The following is a 24,763-nucleotide window of genomic DNA, read 5'->3' on the forward strand; positions in this document are numbered from 1 at the left end:
ATATTTTGCTACTCCATCTAGCTCTGGTTCTCAGCCACACTTAGTAGCTCAAATTAACAGCCAGTTCTAGTGCACAGCCGCATCAACCACGAACTTAGCTCTGGCTTAGGTATCGGACGGCTGATGTGGCTTCCAGGTCTCAGATTTCCAGAGGATGAGTCTAAAGATTCTTTTAAATCCTCTGTTTAGTCGTAGGTTTCATGAGGCCATGTGCTCTAGGCCAGGAAATCCACTTTCAGGGTTTCTACTTCCACTACAACAAGCCGCCTTGCATGCTGGCAGAATGATCTTAGCTTCAACTCCAGGTCTACCTATGCCTGCTGCTTCTCCCAGTACTGGGGTCTCAGTTCACTCCTCGGGTTTCATAATAACAGGACTCCTTGAGAAGTGGACCAAGATTGCCTCAGACCGTTGTGTCTTGGATTTTCTAATGTAGGGTTACAAACTGGAGTTCTCCTATTGCACTACAGATTTTTCTTGGATTCTCCATGCAAACACAAGCTCAAATATCAGGCAGCTTGCAAATGTTTCTTCATTTATGGTCGGTCAAGTCTGTCCCCAGTTGCAATTGGGAGAATGGCAAGTTGTTCCCTTTGCTTTGTAGTTCCAGCCAGGGAGCTTCCTTCCAGCTGAGTTTGGACGTCATAAGAGTGTCTAGAGTGTTTAAGGTTCAACTTTTCACAATAGGAACTTTGCAGTGTGTAATAGTTTCAGTCTAGCAGGGAGAGTTTCTAACCTCCCTGGATCTCAAGGAAGCATACTTTCATATTCCCAGGTCACCTTCCCACAGAAGAACATTATCAATTTATGACCGTGTCTTTCAGCCTTTCCACGTCACCAAGGACATTTTTTTCAAAGTCATGGTGGTAGTGGCATCTTTCCTTCACGAGGATGGATTGCAGGTTCATCCATACCTTGTGATTGGCTATGGCTCTGCAAATTTCATCCTAGATAGCTACTCACCAAAAGTCAGTTTCCAGTACAAATCTTGGCATGTCTGGGAGTGGTATTCCACATAGGCTTGAGAAGTCCTTTCTTTCTTTTGCTTCTCAGCAACAGATGCCAATCCAAGTCAGGTTCTACTTCCCTACCAGGTCTGGGAATAGGTTCAAGTTGTGGATGCAGTGGTCTCTTCTTGGGACAGTCTCCCATGGGCCAGACTCCACATCAGACCACTTCAGGGGTTCCTTCTCAGCTTTGGTCTCTCATGTTCCTTTCAAGCCAGCGTAGCCTCATTGTGTGAATTCAACATGGCCTTCCTCTGACAATTCAGAAGTTCTCTCTCTCTGGAGGCGGCTATCTGCATCTCATAGTCTGCTAGGGGCATGCTTTACTTGGCTGCAACAGATTTCAGATCCCTTACAGAAGATGGACAGTCGACCTCCTCAATTGCTAGATGTGGAGTCGAGGCTGACTTAATTGGCAAATTTCTTGTATGATTTGTTTTGAGCGTTGACTAAGCAGATGTCTTTGGTGGTCACAGCCTGTCATTTGATGTGGTTGCACCATTGGGCAGCAGATGCAGCTTCAATCAACGGTTAAGCTCCCTTTTAAGGGCAAGCTGTTTGAGGACTCAGTGAAGTTGGTGAACGATCTGGGTGACTCATAGACTCAATATCTTCCTGAGAACATGTCTACATGTTCTTTTCGGCGCCCCCTCTTTTATGTTTCAACATTTTTTATTGAAGACATAACAAGAACATTCTTACAATCATTGATACCACATCTGCCAAACCAAAACTATACAACAACCTATTATTACAGTCTCCAAAAGTTTTTCTTTCCCCCCCCCTTCCTCTCCCATCCCACCCCTTCCCCCGTTTTATTGATACTTATGCTTCGTTATCATCTGAATGTGTTGAGGACCAAACTTCTTCCCCTATGAGACAAAGAATCTACATAAGCACCCCAAATTTTCATAAATGTTTTCTTTCTTTTTAGTGAACGTTTGGCTTCTTTAGCTTCCCACGTCATTAACTGGTGGATAAGGTTCCGCCAATGCCAATAATCTGGCCCTATATCATTTGTCCAGTTTTGCAAGATACATTTCTTTGCCAGCAATGTTATTTTACGGAAAAATAAATTGTGCTCTGGTATTTGACCTTTAAATGCTCCTGGTAAATTTAACAGCATCTGCACTGGTGTACCTGCTAGTTTTCGGCCTAATAATTGTGATATATAATGGGTTATTTTCCCCCAAAACCTTCTAATCTTCCAACAGCTCCAAAAACTATGGTAAAATGTGTTGTTTGTTCTCCCACATCTCACACACAGGGGCGTCTGCAAACCCCCGAATTTTGCGAATTGTGCAGGTGACATGTATGCTCGATGTATAAAACGGAATGCACATTCCCTATATTGAGCTCCGCTGACCAATTTCGGTATCCCCTTCAGTTGCCTCTCAACATCCCATACCAATAACTTGACTCCTAAATCCTTCTCCTAGCGCTCTTTTATCTTTTGAAAGTTTTTGGGTTTCTCATATGGCCACAGAGCTTTATGTATCCCTGAAATTGATGGCGTTTCTTCAGAAATTTCTAGAAAAAAATTTTTTAGTTTCAATCCCTGTTTCTGTTCCAATCGGCCCTGATCTATTGACTGAATAAAATATTTGAGCTGGCAGTGTGCAAATGTATCACCCCATTGAATTGTATCTGCCTCCAATAGCTGATCTAAAGGTTTAATCTTTCCGTTATCGCCTATTACATCGTCCAGACATTCTAAACCTCTTTCTTCCCATCGCTGAAAGACTGGGTTTTCTATACCTGCTGTAAAGGTTGGGTTCCCTCTGATTGTTAATAGTTCTGTTAGCCCTCTCCCCATCTTCAATCTATTCCCCAAGAATTGCCACGCTCTCCTAAGTGGTTTTAACAGCAAATTATCCCTGTGTATCTCGGGGACCTGCGTCGTTTCTAATTGTATGAGGGATTTCAAACGTAGCGGTTCAAAATATTCTTGTTCTAGTTCTAATGGTGTATAGTATGTTGTTTCAAATATCCAATCTCTCACATGCCGCATTAAACAGGCCATATTGTATATCTTCAAGTCTGGTACTCCTAGCCCTCCCTGTTGCCAATTGCCCATCATGAACTGTTGTTTCATCTTAGCTTTCTTATTGGCCCAGCAAAATTTCATTACCATCTTAGTGAATGTTTTCAGGTCTTTCCCCAATATGCATATAGGTATGGTCTGCATAACATACAACCACCTAGGTAGGATCACCATACGAATTAGGCATATTCTACCCATCAGCGGCAGCTGCAACTGTCTCCAACTCTCCAATTGGTGTCTAGTCTGAGTCAACAGCATCTTAATGTTAAGTGAATATAGATCTACCACTTCTGGCATCAACTCTATACCCAAGTATCTAAACGAAATGGTGGCTCTTCTCAATGGGAACGTTCCCTGCCAGGGCGTTGCATTCTGTATGTTACTAACCAATGCTTCTGATTTCTCCAGGTTTAGTTTGAACCCAGAATAGGTTCCAAACTCTTTAAACACCTCCAGTAGTGCTGTTAAAGACTCCTCTGGATTTGTGAGCATAACTAACAAATCATCTGCAAAGGCAGCTAATTTGAATTCCTGTTTCCCAATCACCACTCCTCTTATGGCTGGCATCTCGACAATATCCCTAATCAGTGGGTCTAAGTATAATGCAAAAAGAAGTGGCGACAGGGGACACCCCTGCCTAGTTCCTCTTCTTATTTCAAAGGCTTCCGAATAATTGCCATTGACCATTATTCTAGCTTGCGGTGATGTATATAGTGTTCTAATTGCTGTAATAAACCACCCTGCAAATCCATATGCATTTAGCGTGGCAAACATATAACTCCAATCCACCCGATCAAATGCCTTCTCGGCATCAAAGCTGATCATCAATGTTGGCTTTAATTCCCTCTTTACATGTTCCAGCGCTGTGATGATTCTCCTCAAATTTTTAGCAACTGATCTTTCTTTGACAAATCCCACCTGTCCCTCCTGCACTAATTTTGGTAATACGCGACTCATGCGTCCTGCCAATATCTTAGCAAATATCTTCATTTCACAGTTCAGCAGAGAAATGGGTCGATATGACTCCGGCAATGTATGATCTCTCTTGGGTTTGGGTAGCAAAATAATTTGGGCCATGTTCAATTGTCTAGGAAGAAATCCTCTGTCTACCCACCCATTAAAAGTCTCTACCAATGCAGGCTGTATGTCTTCCCCTAATAGTTGGTAAAATTCTACTCTTAGACCATCCGGTCCTGGCGCTTTCCCTGGTGTGCTATTAGCTATTGCCCAGTGTACTTCATCAATACTTATTGGTTCGTTTAATACTTTTTGTTCCCTTTCAGAGAGGACCGGATGGGCCACCCCCTCTAAATATAAGTTGCTCGGAAGATCTGAGTCATGTTCTTCTGTATATAAGTTCTGATAGAAAGTTTTAAAAATATTTTGGATTTCCAAATCTGTAAAGCACATTTTGCCCGTCTTATCCTTTAAAGTTATAACCCTTCTCGATGTCTGTTTCCGAGCTATAAGTCTGGCCAACATCTTTCCACCTTTACTACCATGCTTATATAATTGGAACTTATAATAAGCTTGTGACTTCATCTCTCTCTCATGGATAAGGGTATTTAAAGCCACTTGAGCTGACACCAATTCTTTCCTCATTTGAGCACTGGAAGACCTGTCATACCTCTTTCGCAATGTTACAATTTCTTTCTCTAGTCTCAGTATCTCTCTATCTCTAGCTTTTTTAAATTGGCTTACATAACTAATGATCTCTCCTCTCAGGACCGCTTTTGCCGCCTCCCAGAATACAATTGAGTCGGAGGCTGTGTTCTCATTAAAAAGTTTATATTCCTTCCAACTTTTCAACAAATGTTCCCGAAATCACGCATTATGGGTCAAATAACTTGGGAATGTCCATTGCTTAAATTTACCTCCCGCCTCCCCAGGGTTCCAAGTCGCCCAAACTTCCGCATGATCCGATATTGCATACGGTCCTATTTGGGTATCCTGGACTTCTCCCATTAATGTGCGTGACATCAGTAGATAGTCTATCCTTGACTGTGTGTTATGTGCTCTGGACATATGTGTGTAATCTCTATCTTGTGGATGAAGAACTCTCCAGATGTCCAATAGGTCCAAAAGGGAACATAAGTTCGGTAGTCCCTTTGACATCCAGTGAGTTGGTGTCTGTGTGGCATTTGATTTGTCTATCTGCGGGTCCCATACTGTATTAAAGTCTCCTCCCAAAATTAATTGGGAAGAGTCTTCTACTATTAAATGCCCTAATAGCTGTTGATAGAATTTGGTATCCATTTGGTTTGGTGCATAAACACTACCCAATAGTATTTGTCTCCTTGCCAATAGTACCTTGCAAAAAATGTACCTTCCCTCTGGATCTTTAATTACCTCACAAATCTTGTCCACCACCCCCTTTCTTATTAGGACGACCACTCCACCTTTTCTCCCTTTTGCGGGTGAACCAATGCATTCTCCTACCCACCATTTTTTAAGTTTATCATGTTCTGTCTCATTCAGGTGCGTCTCTTGTAAAAGAGCAACATCCGCTCTGATTCTCTGTAGATATTTTAATATCTTAGAGCGCTTCACTGGTGATCCGATGCCTCCCACATTCCAGGTCACTATTTTAACCATCTTTCACGGGTTGTGGTGGCATCCGATCACCCACAAAAGCTCTTTATCTTCCGGGAGCAACCACCCCAGCCTATGGTTCCCCCCTCTTATCATGTATTCCCCACACATTCTCTTATGCTGCATAGTACCATTTTTCTCTTCCTTATTCTTGATCTTACTTACGTCTATTTGTTTCCCCCTGCTCCCTATCCCTCCCCAACTCCTCCCCCCCTTAACCTCCCATCCCTCCCTTCTACTTCCCTACCTCCCATGTTCCCTATTACCCCTCTGTGCTTCGTCCCTATTTGTGGGACTAGTCACGTTTACGCCCCTCTCTACATTCCATATAATTGAGCCTCTGTTTCAAAGTTTACTTCCCTCTTATTTATGTGAGCCCTTATATTCATTCCCCTTTCCTCCCCCTCTCTCCTCATATACAAGGGTACCTCTTCTCTTTGTCAGTAGTCTATCATTCTAAATAACTTTACTCAATATAACAGTTTCTTTACATTGTGGCAATGCCCTTTCCTATATTTTGGATTCTTGTATATTATATGTAGTAACTCCAACATTAACCTTTAACATTATAATTCCCTTAATCTAATGTCTTTTCATAACCTACATATATTTCATCACCAATTCTTCCCTCCTTTCTGTCCTAAAGGAGGGATAGTGTCTTATATCTGTTAAGCATTATCCTCGTAAGTGTTTAATTCCAGCTTGTCAGGTAGACCAACAGTTACTCCTCCACTATGCCTTCCATGCTATCTCCAAATCTCCGCTCTTGTTGGATAGTAATATTGTCTGTAGATGCCCGCCTTGGCTCCCATCTATCCATTCAGCAGTTGTAATCCACAATCATGAAGACGGCTGATCAAGCTGCCTCTTCCAATCAGCAGTTGTAATCCAAAAAAAACGTGACAACGGATGATCAAGTTGCCTCTTCAACCTATTATTCTTATTATAGACCGATAAATTTCTCTTGCAGCGCATATTTATTGTCTAGGCCACGGTCATAAATACTTTCCTAAGTTGTAACCTTTCATGGTCTACCCTGTTTCATGTCTTCAAGGGTGCTTGGCTCCTGTATTCAGTTTCCTGAAAGTTCCAACTCACAGTTACCTGCCGCTTTATTCTCAATTTTGTAATCCAGTGCACTCCAGTTGCCTGCGTTATTCCACAGATCCAACTTATCCGATCACTTTGAATCATTCATCTCTTTTTTAGTTTGTCTCATACTTATTGTTGGGCCTCTGAGACCAATTCACAATTTTTACCAAAAGAAAAAAGAAAGGAGAGACAATATAAAGATGTAAAAAAAAAAAAAAAAAGAAGAAAAAAAACACCACCGGAGTGAATCTTAGTCTCTTTCATGAATGTCCATTGACATGCGTCCCTGAGCTTCTATCTGGATCCAGAACTGGCCCGATATTCATTGGTTCTTATGTTTGTCATGACCCCAAAATCTAGCTTAATCAATCCAAACTCAGGTTGTCACTTTGTACCATTGAGGTCATTTTATCCAAAGGTTTTCAACTTCCTTAACTCAAATATTTTAACATTGTCAGTAATTTAAATCCAACATATTCAACTGTATCTGCTCCATGTCCTTCCCAGTCGCAGCAGTATCCGTTAATCATTCATCTCCTGTACTCAGTATTTGTCTTACATATTGTTGTGCCTCAGGAACCGTCTCACAGATTTTAGTAGATGATTGGTAAAAGATCTTTAACTTTGCTGGGTATAACAGCGCGAATTTGATCTTATGCTGCACTAGTTGTGAACAAGTCAGCGAGAAAGCCTTCCTCTGCGCGGCAACTGCAATTGAATAGTCTTGGAAACAGAGGATTTTTTGATTGTTATAAGTCAGCGCTGCTCCACCGCGTATGGCCTGCATAATTGCAGTTTTATGGGTAAAGTTAAGTACCCGACATATTACTATTCTGGGCCTACCCGCACTTTGTCGCATGGGGCCTACTCGATGGGCTCTCTCAATAATTAGGGGCCCCATTTCTGATTGCAGCTTTAGTTCTTTCACTAGCCACTTCTCCAGGAAAGGGCGAAGCTCCCTTTCCCCTATATCCTCAGGCAGCCCGACAAAACGCAAGTTATTGCGTCTAGATCTGTTCTCCAGATCTTCTATCTTCTCGGCTTGTGTTTCCACTGTTTTTAGAAGTTTGCCATACCTCTGTTCCATAGCTGTAACTTGGTCTTCCAGGGCCCCCGTTCGTTGCTGAAAGCCTGCCATATCCTGGGTAAGTTGCGTCATATTGCTCTGCAAACCTGCCAATTTGGAGTCCAGTCCCTGTAATTTCTTGTCTAGAATTACTTCCAGGGCTGCTGTAACCTCTCCCACTATTTCGGCGGTCCATGCTGAGCTAACCGACACATTTGATGGGCTCGCCGGTGCCGCCATCTTGTCTTCTCCCGCTTTTCCTCTATCCTTGTCTTTACGAAGCGATTTCGCGGCCATTGCTGCTTCAGACACCCGATCTGCGATGGTACTCGACCGGGCTAGCCTCGCGGGTTGTTGTTATCAATTTTTAGCCGTTTTCCTTTTTTTACTTCGAGGGTTTATGGCTTGGAATGCGAGAGAGGGCACGGAGCTAATCTTTTAGCGACCGCTCGCGTGCATCGTGTCACGTGACTCGCGCCCCCTCTTTTAAAGAGACTGGGTACTATTGTCTGGGGCAGCCTAGTTTTCTTCACCGATCCAGGTTCAGTCCTAGCAAGGTTTCAGAACTCCTGACTTCGTCTGTTTGAGATCCTCCGGAGTTTTCCTGAAGGGGTGACAAAGCACACAGTCATGTCTTTTCTTCATAAGGTGATTTCTGTCTTTCATCCCAGTCAACCTTTGTCTCTTCCCGCTTCTTTGATGGTCACCATGTACTCCTGTACATTTTTTGATTAGCAGATGCTGGTGTAGCGGGTTAATGTCTGGGGTGACCCACTGTGCAGAAATTACTTCCTGCATAGCATCATGCACTGGAAAAGACTGAAGTGGTCTTCTAGTGTTCACCATTTTGATTAGCAGATGGGGCTTTGGCAGGATCAGAAGAAGACATATTCAGAACCTGGAGAGGCTTAGGTGTGCAGGAAGGCGGTGACTCCTTATGAAACATCCACACTGTGATGGTATCATCAGATTCCTGAACTACTGAGCAGAAATGACTCCTGGCATAGCCTCATGCTGCCTTCTTGGAAGGGGATCTGGTTTTGAGAGCCATGGTTGCCGTTGTCTGAGGGAGGCAATTTCTTCGGTTGGTCTTTCTATGGGACAATCTCTGCCGTTGCGGGTTGTAGTGCTTTCTTCCAGAACGCAGGCGACTTCCTTCTCCAAGTCCCTTCTAGCTTCTGTGGCTGCCTTTTGCAGTTTGGCCACTTGGTCTTCTGTCCTTCCTCCTTTGCTAGGCATTGCAGACTTGACGTGGCAGTGTGTGTAGCTGCAGCTTGTGGGGTGTTGCTCCGGTTTGCTGAGGTTGTTGTGCCCCACTCCACTTGACGACTGCTTTGGAACATCCCACAAGTCTCTGGATTGATCTGTGGAACGCTGTGGAAGGTACAATTAGTCCTTATCTGATCATTTTCTTTCCATTAGTCCCAGCAGATCAGTCCAGAGGGCCCACCCTTTGTTCTTGGTTGAGTGTTTTCTTCTAGTTGCTTCATTTTCATCAGGTTCCTTTGTTTGGTTTTGGCTACAACAACAACAAAAAAAACGCAAAGGAAATCTTCTGTTGGCTCCTCAACCGCTCCTGCGGGAGGGTTACATGGGCATTGTGCAGGCAGGAGAGGACTTACTATTAGATTTCCTCTTCCTTCTTCCACTGCTTTATCGACAATACTGAGGTTAAGGTGGCTGCCCATGACCACATATTTTAAACCTCTGAAGTTCTCTCTATTTCCACCTGCTGGTAGAGGGGCATAACCCACAAGTCCATGGATTGATCTATTGGGACAAATGGAAAGAAAATTTATCAGTTAAGGACTAATTTTACCGTAAGTTCCCTCCTACACAGAGATTATCTTTTTTCTTGCTGGATTCAGTCACCAGGCGCTCTCGTTTTACAACCTAAAAGTGAAACGGATCAAAACTCCAGATACATCATTCACCTAGTCCACATCAAACTGAACTTTTAGGTAGGTGCAGTGATACACTTATTTGAAGATATTGTTCCTGCAGATTGTCCCCAGCAGCAGATATTTGGCATGACAGTACTGAGTTTTCCACTCTCGCTCATTTTCCTAATCCAGTCAGCATCAATCTGTTTCAGATGAAAAGTTGTAGACTGACTATCGTTGGTTTATGTTCATTAGCTGTTTGTAATTGAAGTATGATATGACAGTAGTGACATGAATTTGTCAAATATGCAGATCTGCTGTGTCCACTTTCACTGTCCAGTGCAGCAGGGATTATCCCAGGCTTCTCCAGTTCTGTTGTACAGGGTTGCTGGGATTTAAGTGTACAAGGAGCACAGTGTCTTCTGATGTATACTGTGTGCATTTGGTGTCATATATACCAACATAACATAAAACGCAAGACTGACACTTTCTTTTCCAGATTTCCTGCGTACTCGTGGGAGAAGGGTTAGTAAATGAGGTCCATGAGTTCTTGTTTGTTCTTGTGTTTTTCATTCTCTGCATCACTCAACTTTTCTAATTTTGGGGAAGGAGTGAGGGAGGGATTAATCGCTCAAACTGATGTGAATTTATTTTCTGTTGAAAGATAGCTGGCTGGAACAGTGTGTTCTGGTACACCTTGTGCTGTAGACTTATCTCCATGCTTGTACTTTTAAATGTCTATTCAGTCCTTTGCTGTTTTCTTTAGATGTCAGTCTAAGGAATGCAATTTCTGCTGTGTGCAGTGTATTTCCTGGGAACCCTAGGCTTCCAAGTGTTTGAAACATATCCCTTGCTGTGATCAGCTGCGAAGCCAGACGTCAGTTTTGGAAAGACCTGAGCCCAAAGTGGACACAATTTTGCCCCCCACCCTTGCCCTGCTCCACCTGTGACCCCAAAATGCCTGAAACTGCTGACAAGGATCCCCCAAGCGCTGCCAGCTGAAGAGGTCCTCCACCAGCAGCCTGGCAGTCCTTTTGCATGGGCGGCTGGTATACAAGACCCCCCCCCCCCCCCCCCCCCACACACCTTGCAGTTTCTCAGTTTTGTAAACACCACAGCAGCATCCCATAGAAAGTGCACCGACTGCTGGATCCCTACCAGCCATAGCAGCAGGCACCTGGTGCCATAATTTTAAGTAGAGGGATCCAGGCACCCCCACGGCTACACCAGTGGCTTCAATTGCCTGAAATGCTCAGTGGAATTCTCTGCTGGTCATGTCTGCCACGATGAAACTTTAGACACTATAATTATAGGTTAACTTCAGTCTCTTTCCACTAAGTGAATGTTGAAAACCATGATCTTAACTAATGTTTTCATGTAGGCACAGCATGGGCCAAAAAGTAGGTAACATATAGTTTGTGAAGGTCTGCTTTTTCCCAAGTGATGTTAAACTGTAAATGTGCCACTTTTAAGGGATCTGAACATCAGGCCACAGAGGTCTGGTTTTTGGGAGATCTGAAGTGAATAGTCTTACTGCTTGTTTGTATACATTAGGTATGAGAACCCAGTTAATTTACATGTTTCTGAGTCTCCTAAAAGATGACCTGAAGTCCCCCCCCCCCAAGATCTCTGGCTGGCTCTGGTATGATGTAGTACAGCATGAAGCCAATCTGTGTAGAGCAGAAAATATACCCTTGCACAGTCTGTTTCACCTGAGTTCTACAAGGGGAGGCAATTCATGGCTCTTTCAAGTAGTCTGGTCTCAGCTTCACTTTAAAGGGCTTTGAAGATATCCAGCAGATGTGATTTGTGCAGCTGTTCAAAGGGCCTCTGGGTTCTGTGCTGCTGTCTGAGCTGCACCAGAGTTGCTTGATGGGGGTAATTTTAACAAAGCTTTTCTCTGTAAAGCACAAGGGAGAATTTCAAGGACCACGTGTACATGAATGATGTTGAACCTGCCTCGAATCAGGTGTAACATTTATGCACCAGTGGGACACATGTGTAGTGAATAGATTCATTTCTTTTTCTTTTCATAGGTGGTCTGTGTTATAAAATTCTCTGTGATGCGTTTTCAGTCTCGTTGCAGAAGAGTATATATACAGTGCTGTTTGTATTCCCAAGTACTGAGAGATTTGATTGTTTTATCCTGAGCTGCAATTGCTTCTGGCACTTGTCAGGCGAAGGGTCTCTAGGCTGATGGAGATCTTTCTGCAAGTGACCACGAAAACCTTAGTGTGAATGTAACAGATGGAATATTGCATAACTGTTCATTTTGTTTCCTTTTAGCAGCTGACAACAGTCAACGCTTTCAAGAAACGTGTTTTGCGTTTGCTTTAACGCCGCAACAAGTGCAGCAGATTAGCAGCTCTATGTAAGTCTCCTCTCTCACACCACCCTCACAGCCCACCTTTCCATTGTATTTAAGAGGTTTTTGTTGCCTTTCCCAGAAACCCTCAGTGATTGATTTAGAGGAGCCAGGAGCTGTGGTACATACACAAGTTCGAGGCATAAAGGAAGGGGCTAACACGAAGCTAGATTAGGTTTACTTCTGAAGGCGAACAGTGATGGAAGGCTGAAAGAAGGCTTGGCTAGCGTGCAGGACAGCAGGAAGTATACTGTATATTTAGAGAGTCCTGCAGAATCTTGTGTGCAGCGAGAACGATACTTCACAGGGAGGGACATTGAAAGAAGAGAGGGGCCTTGCATGTCAGCTGAGAGCCAAAAAGAAGTCAGGGCAGCAGCAAATCTACAGCCATGCTTCTCAACCTCTAGCAGGTGGATTTTCAGCATATGCGAGAGATCTGCAGGCACTGTCTCATGCATCCCCACTGAAAACCAAAATGGCTTGAAAGTCTGCTTGAGCTAAGTCTAACTTGTAGGATTTATAAATCTTCTTCCCTCATTTGATTCAGCTAGGCTGCATTGGTTGCTGAGTGAGGCACAGATCCACTTTAAGCTGCTCTATATATGATGAACTTATAAGTATTGTTACATATATAATACTCAGGATCGGTTCCTTTTGCGTTTTCCTACAGCTACCGAGCTAAAGTCGGTCGAATGTTTACTGTATCTTTACCATACCAAATGGCAGAACCTTTTTTTCTCAGGGCATGCACACATTACTTAAGTTTCAGGAAAAATCTGAAGGCTTGGTTTTATTCTCAGACTTGAATCTTAACTAATTTGATTACTATACATTTGTTGCTGTATCATAGAATAGTTGTTTTACATTCTATTCTGCCCTGAACTGCGAAGGTAGAGTGGAATAGAAGACGTGATGTAACAAGAGTGAAGCGGACTCTCGGTAGTCTGTCTCCTGGGATTTCTGTTAAACTGATATTTGCTGTTGTCGTTTTATGCTAGGGATATCACGGGGACCAAATGTGACTTCACAGTACAAGTCCAGCTAAGGTAAATGTTTACAGTTTATGACGGGAGCTAGAAAGTGCTGGTGGGTGTGAGGCTGGATCCTTAATGTTTTGCACAATCTGACAACAAGTGCAGCCAGTAAAAATCATGGAAAATGATGTTGGGATGTAGTGACATTTAAGTAGACAATAGTAACAGGATTACCATACAGGACTCTTTATATGTTCGGGGATGTAGTGTTATACATTTCAGTGCTATGTAAAAATTTATAGCCCGCTCTATCTGCAATTTTAGGCGGGGTATAAATATGCGTACGTAAGAAAAACAAATTTCAGCAGTAGACGTGTTGTATTTAGGTGCAGTAAAATAGGAGATTAGTGACTGGTGTGTTTGGGGTCAGTATGACTGGGTGAGTGCGCCGGATCATTTCCGCCCATTGCCTCATGTCCCGTTTCTTGTTTTAAATTTCAATTATAAGCAGAATTTATAGTCTAGTGGAACTGGCAAGGGTGGGCATATTGGGGTGAGCACCTTTGTGACCCCATGTTTGTCCCCCCGTCCCCCCCCCGTCCCCTTCCACTGACAGGAGGAGAGCAGTGCTTCTTGGTGGTGCCTGTTAGCTTCAGTCCAGAGTCTGAACAGCGCACAGCCTGAAACTTCATGGGACCCCTGCCCTGCACATTCAGACTTCTGATTGAAATGGACAGACGCAAGTAAGAAGCGCTGCTGCTCTCCTCCTGCAATTCATCCCAGACCTAGCCTGAAAATGTCAGCTTACCAAGCACGAGAGAGACAGCTTGGTGCTTCCTCAGTATCAGGGCATATAATTTGCTCTACGGAAGCATTTCTAGCCCGAGTTGCTTAATTGTTTAACTTCAGGAAAAAAGGTCAGAACTCTCTTTCCTCTGGTTACATTTCCATGGATTTCAGGCTGCTTATATTTTTTGTATAATCATTGAGCAGAAAGACTTATTTAAACCTCTTTTGTTAGGTTCTGTTTATCAGAAACTAGCTGTCCACAAGAAGACCACTTCCCACCTAACCTCTGTGTGAAAGTGAATGCAAAACCCTGTAATCTTCCCGTGAGTATTAGTGTTCTGCTTCTTTAAGTGGCTTATGTAAGGGGTCTTCAGTTCTGGAGAAGATACTGGGGTGGAGCGTAGATGCAGGCAAAAGAAACTGATGTCAGAAGTGTAGTACTTGCCCAGCTGATTTAGTCGAGCACAGTAGATTGCTTGCACTGCTGTTAACATGCTGCTTCCTGCCAGCCTATTATTTTCAATGGTTACTTCAGAAGCACCCAGTGACCCCTGTTAATGGTACTATGGTGAGTCGGTCTCCCAGTCTGAGAGAGGTGCACTTAGATCATTTCAAGCTCAGATTCTGTACAGTAAGTGCAGGAGAGTTGATCATGTGCTAAATGTTGGGAGTTGATCAGTGTGTGCGAGCTGTTTCTGCCCCGAGTGTTCCTTTGTGCCCCTAGAGGGAGATACGTTAAAAACTGTTTTGTTTTGGGTTTTTTGAATGTTTAAAATTTTCAATAGTGGGGGATATTAATCCCCACACATTTGATTATAATGACAAATAAACAGAACATGTATTCTTTGAATGCACTTTTTTAGGGCTATCTCCCACCCACTAAAAATGGGGTTGAACCAAAGCGACCTAGCAGACCAATCAACATTACCTCACTTGTCCGATTGTCTACTACTGTACCAAACACCATTGTCGTCTCATGGACTGCAGAAATCGGAAGAGTAAGTGGGTCACTGATATATGAAGGGAAAGATTGTACATGGAGGACTGGGACTTAGGGGGAGGGCAGGACAGCTCTTGATCCTAATATGTTAGAATTAACAATTGGAGAGGGTAGCCTCCTTTGAAGGTAATTTTCTGGAGTGTGACAGAGATTTGGCTTTTTTTTTTTTTTTTTCTTATATACCCAAATTCTTTCCTTCAAAACCTAGACATCCAAACGGAGATCATTTATATGGACCTTAGCCGTGTTGCATGGAGTTAACATACTTTCGTCACCATGACCGAAGCGCTAACTTTGTCATTGGTCCTTTTCAAAGAATTCTCTATATTATATTTATTTCATGAACTTTATATAAAGTGAAAAGTACTCAATGTCGGCTAGGGGGTCTTCTCATCTGACACAGTGTGTGTTTCGCTATAATGCTTTTACAAAGGATACCCCCTGAAGAAATAAATGCAATTAAAAGCGATCATCTCTCCAGCTTGTCCTTCACTTATGAACAAGCCAAGTAACTAAATCTACCTTGTAATGCATCTGACTTATCTTGCCCATATAGTATCTGCATGCAGTCAAGGTGGTGGTCACGTCTTTCATATGCTAATTTATACTATCAGCCGACTAATGAGCCTACCAATTAAAAGCCCTGGACTCATACTACCATCATACATTCTATTTCTGCTTTGAGGCCACTCGGACTCTCTCAGTATTTAAAGAAAATATCTAGCATTGTTCTTTATAGTTTGGGACCCTATTAGTATTGCCACCCTCCCACCTTTCTAACATTCGATCAATAACGCGCCACTTAAGGTCCTGGACAGTATGGCCTTTCTCCTGCCAATACTGCACCAACGGTGCTTGTTCATTTTGAGTAAAAATCCTCAGCTTATGTTCTGTTAATCTGAATTTTACCGGTCAGCTACTCCAACCAATGTAAATCAGTTTGCAAGGACATTCAATTGCATATACTACATTGGCACTCAATGTTATAAAACAGTTGTAGCTATAATCATATGCCCTGTCTGGGGATCAGGCCACACTGGTCTTGTCATGGCCACACTGGTCTTGACACTCAGCTACTTCCTCTCTTATGCTAATTTCATAACTCTGTTTTGATAATAGTTCACATACAGTCCTTCCCCTTTTTATATGTTGTCATTGGAAACTCATCAAAAATTTGATACAGCTGGAGGACATGACAAGATTGCTGATTTGGATACAAGCAAAGCTGCTCACCCCTTTATGGAGAAATCACATGTGGGAACTTCTGAAGATGGAAGAGAAAGTGATAGGCTCACAAACAGCCAGAAATCGCTTTTCTTGTGCTTTGACTACATGACTCTGAAGCAGTTTTCCTTAACATGCTAATAGGGAAAGGGTAGGAAATTGGACGTGAGAGTGGGGGATATAATAATCTGTAGGAAAACAATGTATGTGATAACACTGGGAAGACTGTAATTTTGCATCGTATTGGGCACTTAATAAAGATGATTTTCGTATAAAAGCATGGCGAGAGCAGAAAAGAATTTCCAAGTTGGGTAGTTACATCATGCCCCAGTATCCCCAAGCTCACCGAAGCCCTTGGTTTAGAAAAAGGTGTTAATTTTCAGTGCTAGTATTTGGTGGTGGCAGGGGGAAGGGGGGAGAGAGTTTGAGTGAGGGTGCAAAAAAGTGTTGTGTGGCCTTGAAATGGATGGCATTCAAAGATTTTTCAAGTCTTAGGTCAGTAGTTCTCAAACCTGGCCTGGGGGGGGACCATCAGTTATTCAGGTTTCAGGCTATCCCTAATGAGTATGCATAAGATGGATTTATGTGCCTATCATCCCCATTATATGCAAACTCTCTCATACAAATTAGGTATATCCTGTTAACCTGACTGGCTGGTGGTCCCCCAGGACAGGTTTGAGGATCACTGCCTTATAGAGGGTCTGGGAGAGTGGAAAAGAATGAGGCAGCTAGACAGATCAAAAAGGCAGGTTTGTGAAAAATGAGCAAGTAAAAGGATTTTGAAAGGAATCTTGTAGCTAACCGGAGCCGAGTGTCATGAGAACCACATTAGGAAAGGGATCTAGGTGTCGTCGTTGATGATACATTGAAACCCTCTGCTCAGTGTGCTACGGTGGCTAAGAAAGCAAGTAGAATGTTAGGTATTATTACGAAAGGAATGGAAAACAGAAATGAGGACGTTATAATGCCTTTGTATCGCTGTATGGTGAGACTGCACCTTGAATACTGTGTGCATTTCTGGTCACTGCATCTCAAAAGAGATTTAGTGGTATTTAAAAAAAGGTATAGAGAAGGGAGACAAAAATGATAAAGGGGCTGGGACGACTTCCCTATGAGGACAAGCTAAAGCAGCTAGGTCTCTTCAGCTTGGAGAAAAGATGGCTGGGGTCAAATATAGAGGTCTATAAAATGAGTGAAATGCAACGGGTAGACGCGACTCATTTACTTTTTCCAAAAATGCTAGGGCGGGGGGGGGGGGGGGGTGCAATGAAGCTACAAAGTAGTAAATTTAAAACAAATCGGAGAAAATATTTCTTCACGTGTGATTTTAAACTCAGGAATTCTTTGCCAGAGAATGTATGTAAAAGCAGTTAGCTTAGCGGGGTTTAAAAAAGGTTTGGATAGCTTCCTAAAAGAAAAAAAAAAGCTATAAGCCATTATTAAAATGGACTTGGGGAAGAGCCACTGCTTATTTTTAGGATAAAATGTTTTGTACTGTTTTGGGATATTACCAGGTACTTTTTGCTGATGGCTCCCAGATCTACCTTTCCACACCAAAAATTTCTTCAGGAATTCAGGCCAAAGTATCAGACATTGCTTCCTGGATGTCTCACCGCCATCTAAAACTAAACATGACCAAGACTGAGCTTCTTATCCTTCTCTCTGAACCAACCTCTGCTCTTCCCCCATTCTCTGTCTCTGTGGATAACACTCTGATCCTTCCTGTCTGATCAGCTCGTAACCGTGGGGGCATGTTCGATTTTTCTCTCTCCTTCTCTGCACATATTCAACAGACTGCTGAAATCTGTAGTTTCTTTCTCTGTAATATCACCAAAAGTCATCCTTTCCTTTCTGAGCATACTACCAGAACCCTTGTCCACACTCTTTATCACCTCTCACTTAGACTGTTGCAACTTGCTTCTCACAGGTCTCCCACTGAGCCATCTCTCTCCTCTTCAATCTGTTCAAAATTCTGCTGCACGACTTATATTCCTTCATTATCGCTATGCTCATATTAGCCCTCTCCTCAAGTCACTTCATACAGTTCAAACTCCTCTTATTGACTTTCAAGTGCATTCACTCTTCAGCTCCTCAGTACCTCTTCACTTTTATCTCTCCCTTCACTCCTCCCCAGGACCTCCATTCACTGGGTAAATCTCTCTTATCTGCACCCTTCTCCTCCGCTGCTAACTCCGGACTCCATTCCTTTTATCTTGCTGCACCAGATGTCTGGAATAGACTTCCTGAGCCAGTACGTCAAGCTCCAACTCTGGCCATCTTCAAGTCTAGGCTAAAAGCCCACCGTTTTGATGTTGCTTTTAACTCCTAACCCTTACTCACTCATTCTGTACCCATGTTTTATCAATTCCTACCTTAGTAAGTCCCTTCTCCCTTATCTTAATTAGATTGTAAGCTCTGTCGAGCAGGGACTGTCTCTTCAAGCGAAAAATACAACAAAGAAAATGTTCTACGCCATGTGGAAACTTAAAAGAATCAAACCCTACTTCCCAAGAGACACATTCCGCAGCCTAGTACAGTCAATGGTGTTAAGTCACCTAGACTACTGCAACGCAATATATGCGGGTTGCAAAGAACAAGTCATTAAGAAGCTTCAGACAGCCCAAAACACGGCAGCCAGACTTATATTCGGGAAAGCAAAATACGAAAGCGCCAAACCGCTAAGAGAGAAACTACACTGGCTTCCACTAAAGGAACGAATTGCGTTCAAAGTATGCATCATGGTCCATAAAATTATAAATGGAGAAGCTCCGGCCTACATGTCAGACCTCATAGACCTACCTGCTAGGAATGCTAAAAGGTCAGCATGTACATTCCTTAACCTCCACTACCCCAACTGCAAAGGATTAAAATATAAGTCCACCTATGCAACCAGCTTCCCCTACATTTGCACACAGCTATGGAACGCGCTCCCGAAGACCATAAAGACAACGCAAGATCTAACCATCTAAACTACTGAAAACGGAACTATTCAAAAAAGCATACAACAAACAACCGTCCTTACTTCTAAACAAGAACGAAGACTGAGACCGAAACGACATAACCACTGCCCTACACTATTACTCTCACCTTAATACCATCACCTGAGCAACGACATAAAGCCGACATCTACACAAGACCACAGTGTGTTCTTCTACTATACATATACGCACTTATTTGCAAACCACGTGTTAACAAGTACGCAAGTACACAATGCATTCTTCTACCATATATGTACCACTTGATTGAAAAATCATGTGCATATCTAAAGTCCGGAAATGGCAATAGCCATAACGGCAAATGTAAGCCATATTGAGCTTGCAAATAGGTGGGAAAATGTGGGATACAAATGGTACAAATAATAATAATAATGTCCAGCGTACAGCGATTCATACGTCTGGTAGCACTATAGAAATGTTTGTAACCTGGATTGGCCACTGTTGGAAACAGAGGAACCTTCTGTCCCAGTATGGCAACACTTACGTTCTTATTGAGTTTTGTAGCATGATATAGAGCTTCCCAGTAATATTCTTAACAGACTGTATCTCTTCAGTGATGTCTGCTTAATGTCGCTGAAGAGAACATTCCCATAATCCATAATCCACCCATGATGCATCTATTCTTTGCTGTTGTCATCTCAGTGTGGAGTAGCACAGCCAGCCTCAGAGAGCTTGTACTGGCTGGTTATCCTTAATATACATGCCCATGTTTTGAGGTCAGTTTTATTCACTTTAATCATCTGTCAGGGCTGTAGTGATATTGTACATCCTCCATATCTGTGACCTGGAGTTGGTTCCTTGGTCGCCTGTGCTGACTCTCACACTTTTTTTCCTTCCTTCAGTCCTTTTGGATTGAGATGTTAAGAAATTGTTCCATTTATGTGTAAAATGTTGCATTATTTTGTTATAGGCCCCTGGGCTTGAACAAAACACGGAGAGAATTGGGCCATGCGTGTTTAATAGGAATTGATTGTTTTACTTAATCTGCAAAATTTACCCATTTCTGTTTTACCCTTTAGAACTATTCAGTGGCCGTGTATTTGGTCAAGCAGCTGTCTTCTGCAGTTTTACTCCAGAGATTGCGAGCAAAAGGCATTCGAAATCCCGACCATTCAAGGGCATTAAGTATGTATCCTGGGGGTTTCGACCCCAGAAGGGAGAGATTAATAACCATTGTAATAAGTAAAGCAGGATTTGTGTGAGAATTACAATAATGATGTGCAGCCACTTCACCTTTAAAGGGGTGGGAGGGGAGTTGGGGGACGGATGTATTGTGTTTGTATCATTGGCTCTTTGTAGTATTTTGGTTTAAAATAAAAATGTTTAAAAAGGGGATTTCAAGGATATTGGGTTTGATATACCGCTTTTCTGTGGTACAACTATTTTATTTGTTTTTAAAACTTATACCCCACCTAAAAACCTGAACAATTCACAGTTTAAACCCATAACTGAGGTTATAGAAAGTTTGTGTGTGTACATCCACTGTGACATATGGATTATATAGAGGTTCCATGTGTGAAATCCACAAGTCACATCACACACACGCCTGTTTAAACTCATTTCCTCTTCTGTCCTCTGGTGTACTTGGAGACGGTGAAATTCAAGAAGAATTCAGAAGGTTGAAGGCAGTGAGGCTGGCCCTCATTTTTGTTTCCCCAAAGACTCTTAGGGCCCTGTTTACTAAGCCATGTTATAGGCGCATTAGCATTTTTAATGCATGCTAACAATGTATTCGCGTTAACTGTGTACACGCCTACAATATCCCTATAGGTGCCTACACGGTTAGTGTGCGTGCGTTAAAACCACTAACGCACCTTAGTAAACAGAGCCCTTAGTTTCTTGAAAATGTATAATCTAATTTCAGGTTTCCCATCCTTTAAATCCCAGTGTGTGATTTCATCCAGTCCTGTTGGCTTTGCAGCTCTTGAAATTAGCATGTGCTGCTTTTCAGTCTTGGTATGCAAAGCTTCAGCCTCTCATCTGTTCTACATGTTCAGCCTGCAATAAATCTAGACTATAGAGGGAAGCAACTACTTATGAGACAAGACAGATGCGTCTGTCCATAGCACTGATTCCCAAAACTAAGTATGCATGAGAGAACTGTGCATGCAAATCTCTCTCATGTATGTGTACGTTGTAGATTTCCACAGGAGAGGTTTTGGAACCGCTGGCTTCCAGTTTTGTACATCTGAGTTTCCAGTCAGTTCCTGCCTTACCCCCACTTGCTGCCATTTGTGGTCAAATGAGGGGAGGTAGAGGCAGATGCCATACCTGGAGATTTCTCCATCCTCCTCCATCACATGGGCCACAAAGTAAGCCACCTCATATGTACATCCTAGATTAATTTTTCTGCTCTCAGGGCTGTTTGAAGTGCAGAGGAAGAGGTGTGGGGCTTGTGAAACGCATGATTCCACAGCAGTGTATGAGCAGAGGGTCTGTTTATCCCTCTTCCCAAGTCTCTGCTCCATTTAGACCTGCATATTGCAGGCTTGGGAGCGGGTCTGCTTCTGTTTATTCTTGGACCAAACCTGTCACAGGTATCTTCAGCTTGTTTCCTTAGTGTCAGCTCTAGGCCATGTCCTATGAGTAGGGGTCCTCCTATCAGCAGATGGGAAGACTGAGATGTGCTGTGGAGCCCTGAATCCCTCGGTGTTTATCGGAATCAGTAGATGGTAGGTAGGTGCTGGGGGCTCTGGATTATTTTTTTAGCTTGTGATTTAAAGAAAAAAAGGGGGGGGGGTACTTTTCAGGAATAGATTGAGACTTCTTTTTGTTTAAAAGAAAATAATAAGACTAAAGAGCTACAGGCTCAAGCGGCAAGATGTTATGGTGGGGGGGGGGGGGATAACTCGAGGGGCATATCTTATTGACAGATATCAAGCAAAGCTATTTTACTGCCGGGTTTTCTGACGCTCTACAGCCTCCGGAACCTGTGGGGGTTCCATGGTGCGGGTCCCTCCCCCCCCCCCCCCCCCCCTTTACTAGCCCCTTTCCTTGCCTGACCTTTGTTTTGGGGTCTGCCTCGGCTCCCTCTCTTGTTCTCAGAGAGGGGTTCCTTTAGGCAACCCCGTGGGGACCTGGAGCTTCTGAATGAGCTGCTTTGTGCAAAAAAAAAAAGACGACAAAGGCATTGTGTCAGGTTGGAGAGCAGGGGCTAGGGTGGTATTCCTTACTTCTTGCTGGTCTCTGAGGTCCGATCCCACTCCAGTTGCGGGCATTGTGGGTGCGCTTTGAGACTGGTATGTGGCCTGCTTCCCACCTTTTCTCTGGTGGTTTCCGTTACAAAGGCATGCTACATTCTTGCACCTGTGCCAGGTCTGTGAAGAGGCTTCGCTTGGAGGTCCTTCACACCGGGACGACTCTGGTCTGATGGATTCCAGTGCATCTGTGTGGCAAGAACCCGGGGAGAGCTCTGGGTTTGGAGCACGCTGGGGGAGGGGGGGGTACTTGACTTTCTGGTTCAATCTCAGGATCTCCCGTTGGAAGGTGGTAGTCAGTTGGTTTCTAGTTCCTTAGAGGGGGTCCTCCACCTTTTCCCCTGAGTTTTTATCAGAGGAGGGTCCAGATCACATCCAACAAGTCCTGGATCTGTTGTGAGTCGATTACTTTCTGGAGATTTTCTGTCCACTGTGGGAGCAGTTTCTGCTGTCTCCATGTGGCTCACCAGAAAAGACAGCGGCTGTTCACCAGACATTGAGCTGTCTCTTGGAGCTCCAGGCCATCAAGCCAGTGCTGCAAAGTGAGATTGTTTCTGGCAGGTATTTCATCTATTTTGTGGTTCCCAAGAAGGAGAGCACATATCAGCCCATTTTGGATCTTGATGGCGTCAACAGGGCCCTCCATGTTTCCTTGTTCTGCATGGGAGATTCTGCAGTCCGTGATTGTGGCTGTGCGCAAGGGCGAGTTTCTCACAGCATTGGACCTCTCCAAGGTTTACCACCACATTCCCATCCATCCAGACCATCAAAAATTCTTACACTTTTGATCCTGGGCCAGCATTACCAGTTCCAGGCACTTCCATCCATTCGGTTTGGCCATGGTGCCCAGGACTTTCACCAAGGTGTGATGGTGGTGGCAGTGGCCCATCTCCAAAAGGGAGAGGGTGTTGGTGCAAGCCTACCTGGATGATTGGTTAATCAGGGCCTAGTCTCACTAGGAGAGTTTGTGGGCTACAGATCCGGGTGGTGTCCCTGTTGCAGCATATCGGCTTGGTTGGTCAACATAGCAGAGAGTCGACTTCAACCCACCCAATCCCTGGCATATCTGGGTGTAAGTTCAATATGGCGATGGACAAGATATTCCTGCCTCGGTCCCGGATGCTGAAGCTTCAAGCCCAAGTATGGGCCTTGCTGGGTCATCACCCCCCCCCCCCCCCCCCCCCCCCCCCCACCTGCGTGGAGTATTTTTCAGGTCCTTAGCTCCATGGTGGCGGCGACGATCGAGGTAGTGCTGTGAGCGAGGGCTCACATGCATCCTCTGCAGTGGTCCTCGCTAGTCTCCAATGTTGAGCAACCTTTGGGTTCTTCTTCCCTTGTCCAGGGCACTGTGGGGCAGTCTGTGCTGGTGGCTGGACCCAGGCCATCTGATGGCCAGGATGCTGCTCGAGGCCCTGGCCGTGGGTACTGTTGATGACTGATGCCGGTCTCCTGTGCTGGGGAGCACACTGTCTTGGCCAGTTGGCCCAGGGCCTTAGGCCTCCGGACCAGGCTATGTGGCCTATCAACCATCTGGAGACCAGGACCATTCATTTAGCTCTGGTGGCCTTTCAGCCCCTTCTGGAGAAGAAAGCAGTCCGGGTTCTCTCGGACAATGCCACGGTTGTGGCATATGTGAATAGTCAGGGGGGCATCAGGAGCAGAGACAGTGCTTGAGGTGACCGAGTTGTTATCCTGGGTGAAAGCTTACATCCTTCTGTTCTTGGCTTAGCACGTGGCTGGCTGGCTTGAATGTGCAGGTGGACTTCTTCAGTCAGACCCTTCTCGATCCGGGAGAGTGGTCCTTTTCTGCAGAGGGTTTTCACTCTGGTGCTCTGGTGAAGGGCCACAGCTCAGAATGCCAAAGCGTCATGTTTCTTCAGTCGACAGAAGCAGCCGATGTCGGAGGGCCTCGATGCGCTTGTCCAGCCGTGGCCACACAACAGCCTTCTGTATGTGTTTCCCCCACTACCCCTTGTGGGTTGGGTTCTTCAGCTCATAGAGACTCATGATATGCCAGTGGTGCTGGTCGCCTTAGACTGGCCTCACAGTCTATAGTACGGGGATCTGTTGCACTTGCTGTCACTTGCAACTCCAGTGCTGTTTCAAAGCCCAGTGACCAGTCCAGACATTGCTCGATTCTCGTTTACGGTGTGACTCTTGAATGGACATGGTTATTCGACGGCTGTCATTTCTGCATTATTGAGTGTGAGAAAGCTGTTCACTTCACTGGACTGTGTTGGGGTCTGGCGCATTTTTTTGAGAGTCCTCACGTCGAAGTGCCAGTTGGCAGCCCTTTTTCAGGGGCCAGTCCAGGGTCATTCCCTCTCTGTCCAACCTGATGCCGCCTTTTTTGTTGTTTCTGTTTTTGCAGGGAGTTCGTTGTTTGCACTGTCCAGTGAGGTTTATCGTTCTGCCTTGAGACCTGAATTTGGTGCTGGCCTCATTACAGTGCACTCCCTTTTTAGACGTTGACCTCTGAAGGATCTTTCCCTCAAGGTGGCCTTTTTGGTCACCATTACATTGGCACGGAGAGT

At 44.1% G+C, this 24,763-nt stretch overlaps 1 protein-coding gene across 5 annotated transcripts in view; it reads left to right on the top strand.

Annotated features, from left to right (window-relative positions):
• Positions 1–24,763, top strand: part of PIAS1 (protein inhibitor of activated STAT 1) — an 81,536-nt gene that overhangs the window by 40,744 nt on the left and 16,029 nt on the right. For 4 of the 5 annotated variants that reach the window (XM_030189799.1, XM_030189797.1, XM_030189801.1 and 1 more), the window contains 5 exons: positions 11,971–12,055; positions 13,048–13,095; positions 14,045–14,135; positions 14,676–14,810; positions 20,052–20,157. In XM_030189799.1, the coding sequence (XP_030045659.1) occupies positions 11,971–12,055; positions 13,048–13,095; positions 14,045–14,135; positions 14,676–14,810; positions 20,052–20,157 (465 nt within the window). The remainder of the gene's footprint in view (positions 1–11,970; positions 12,056–13,047; positions 13,096–14,044; positions 14,136–14,675; positions 14,811–20,051; positions 20,158–24,763) is intronic. The other variant, XM_030189798.1, reaches the window with a different exon arrangement.

This window comes from Microcaecilia unicolor, chromosome 1 (assembly GCF_901765095.1).
Source record: "Microcaecilia unicolor chromosome 1, aMicUni1.1, whole genome shotgun sequence".
NCBI lineage: Eukaryota > Metazoa > Chordata > Amphibia > Gymnophiona > Siphonopidae > Microcaecilia > Microcaecilia unicolor.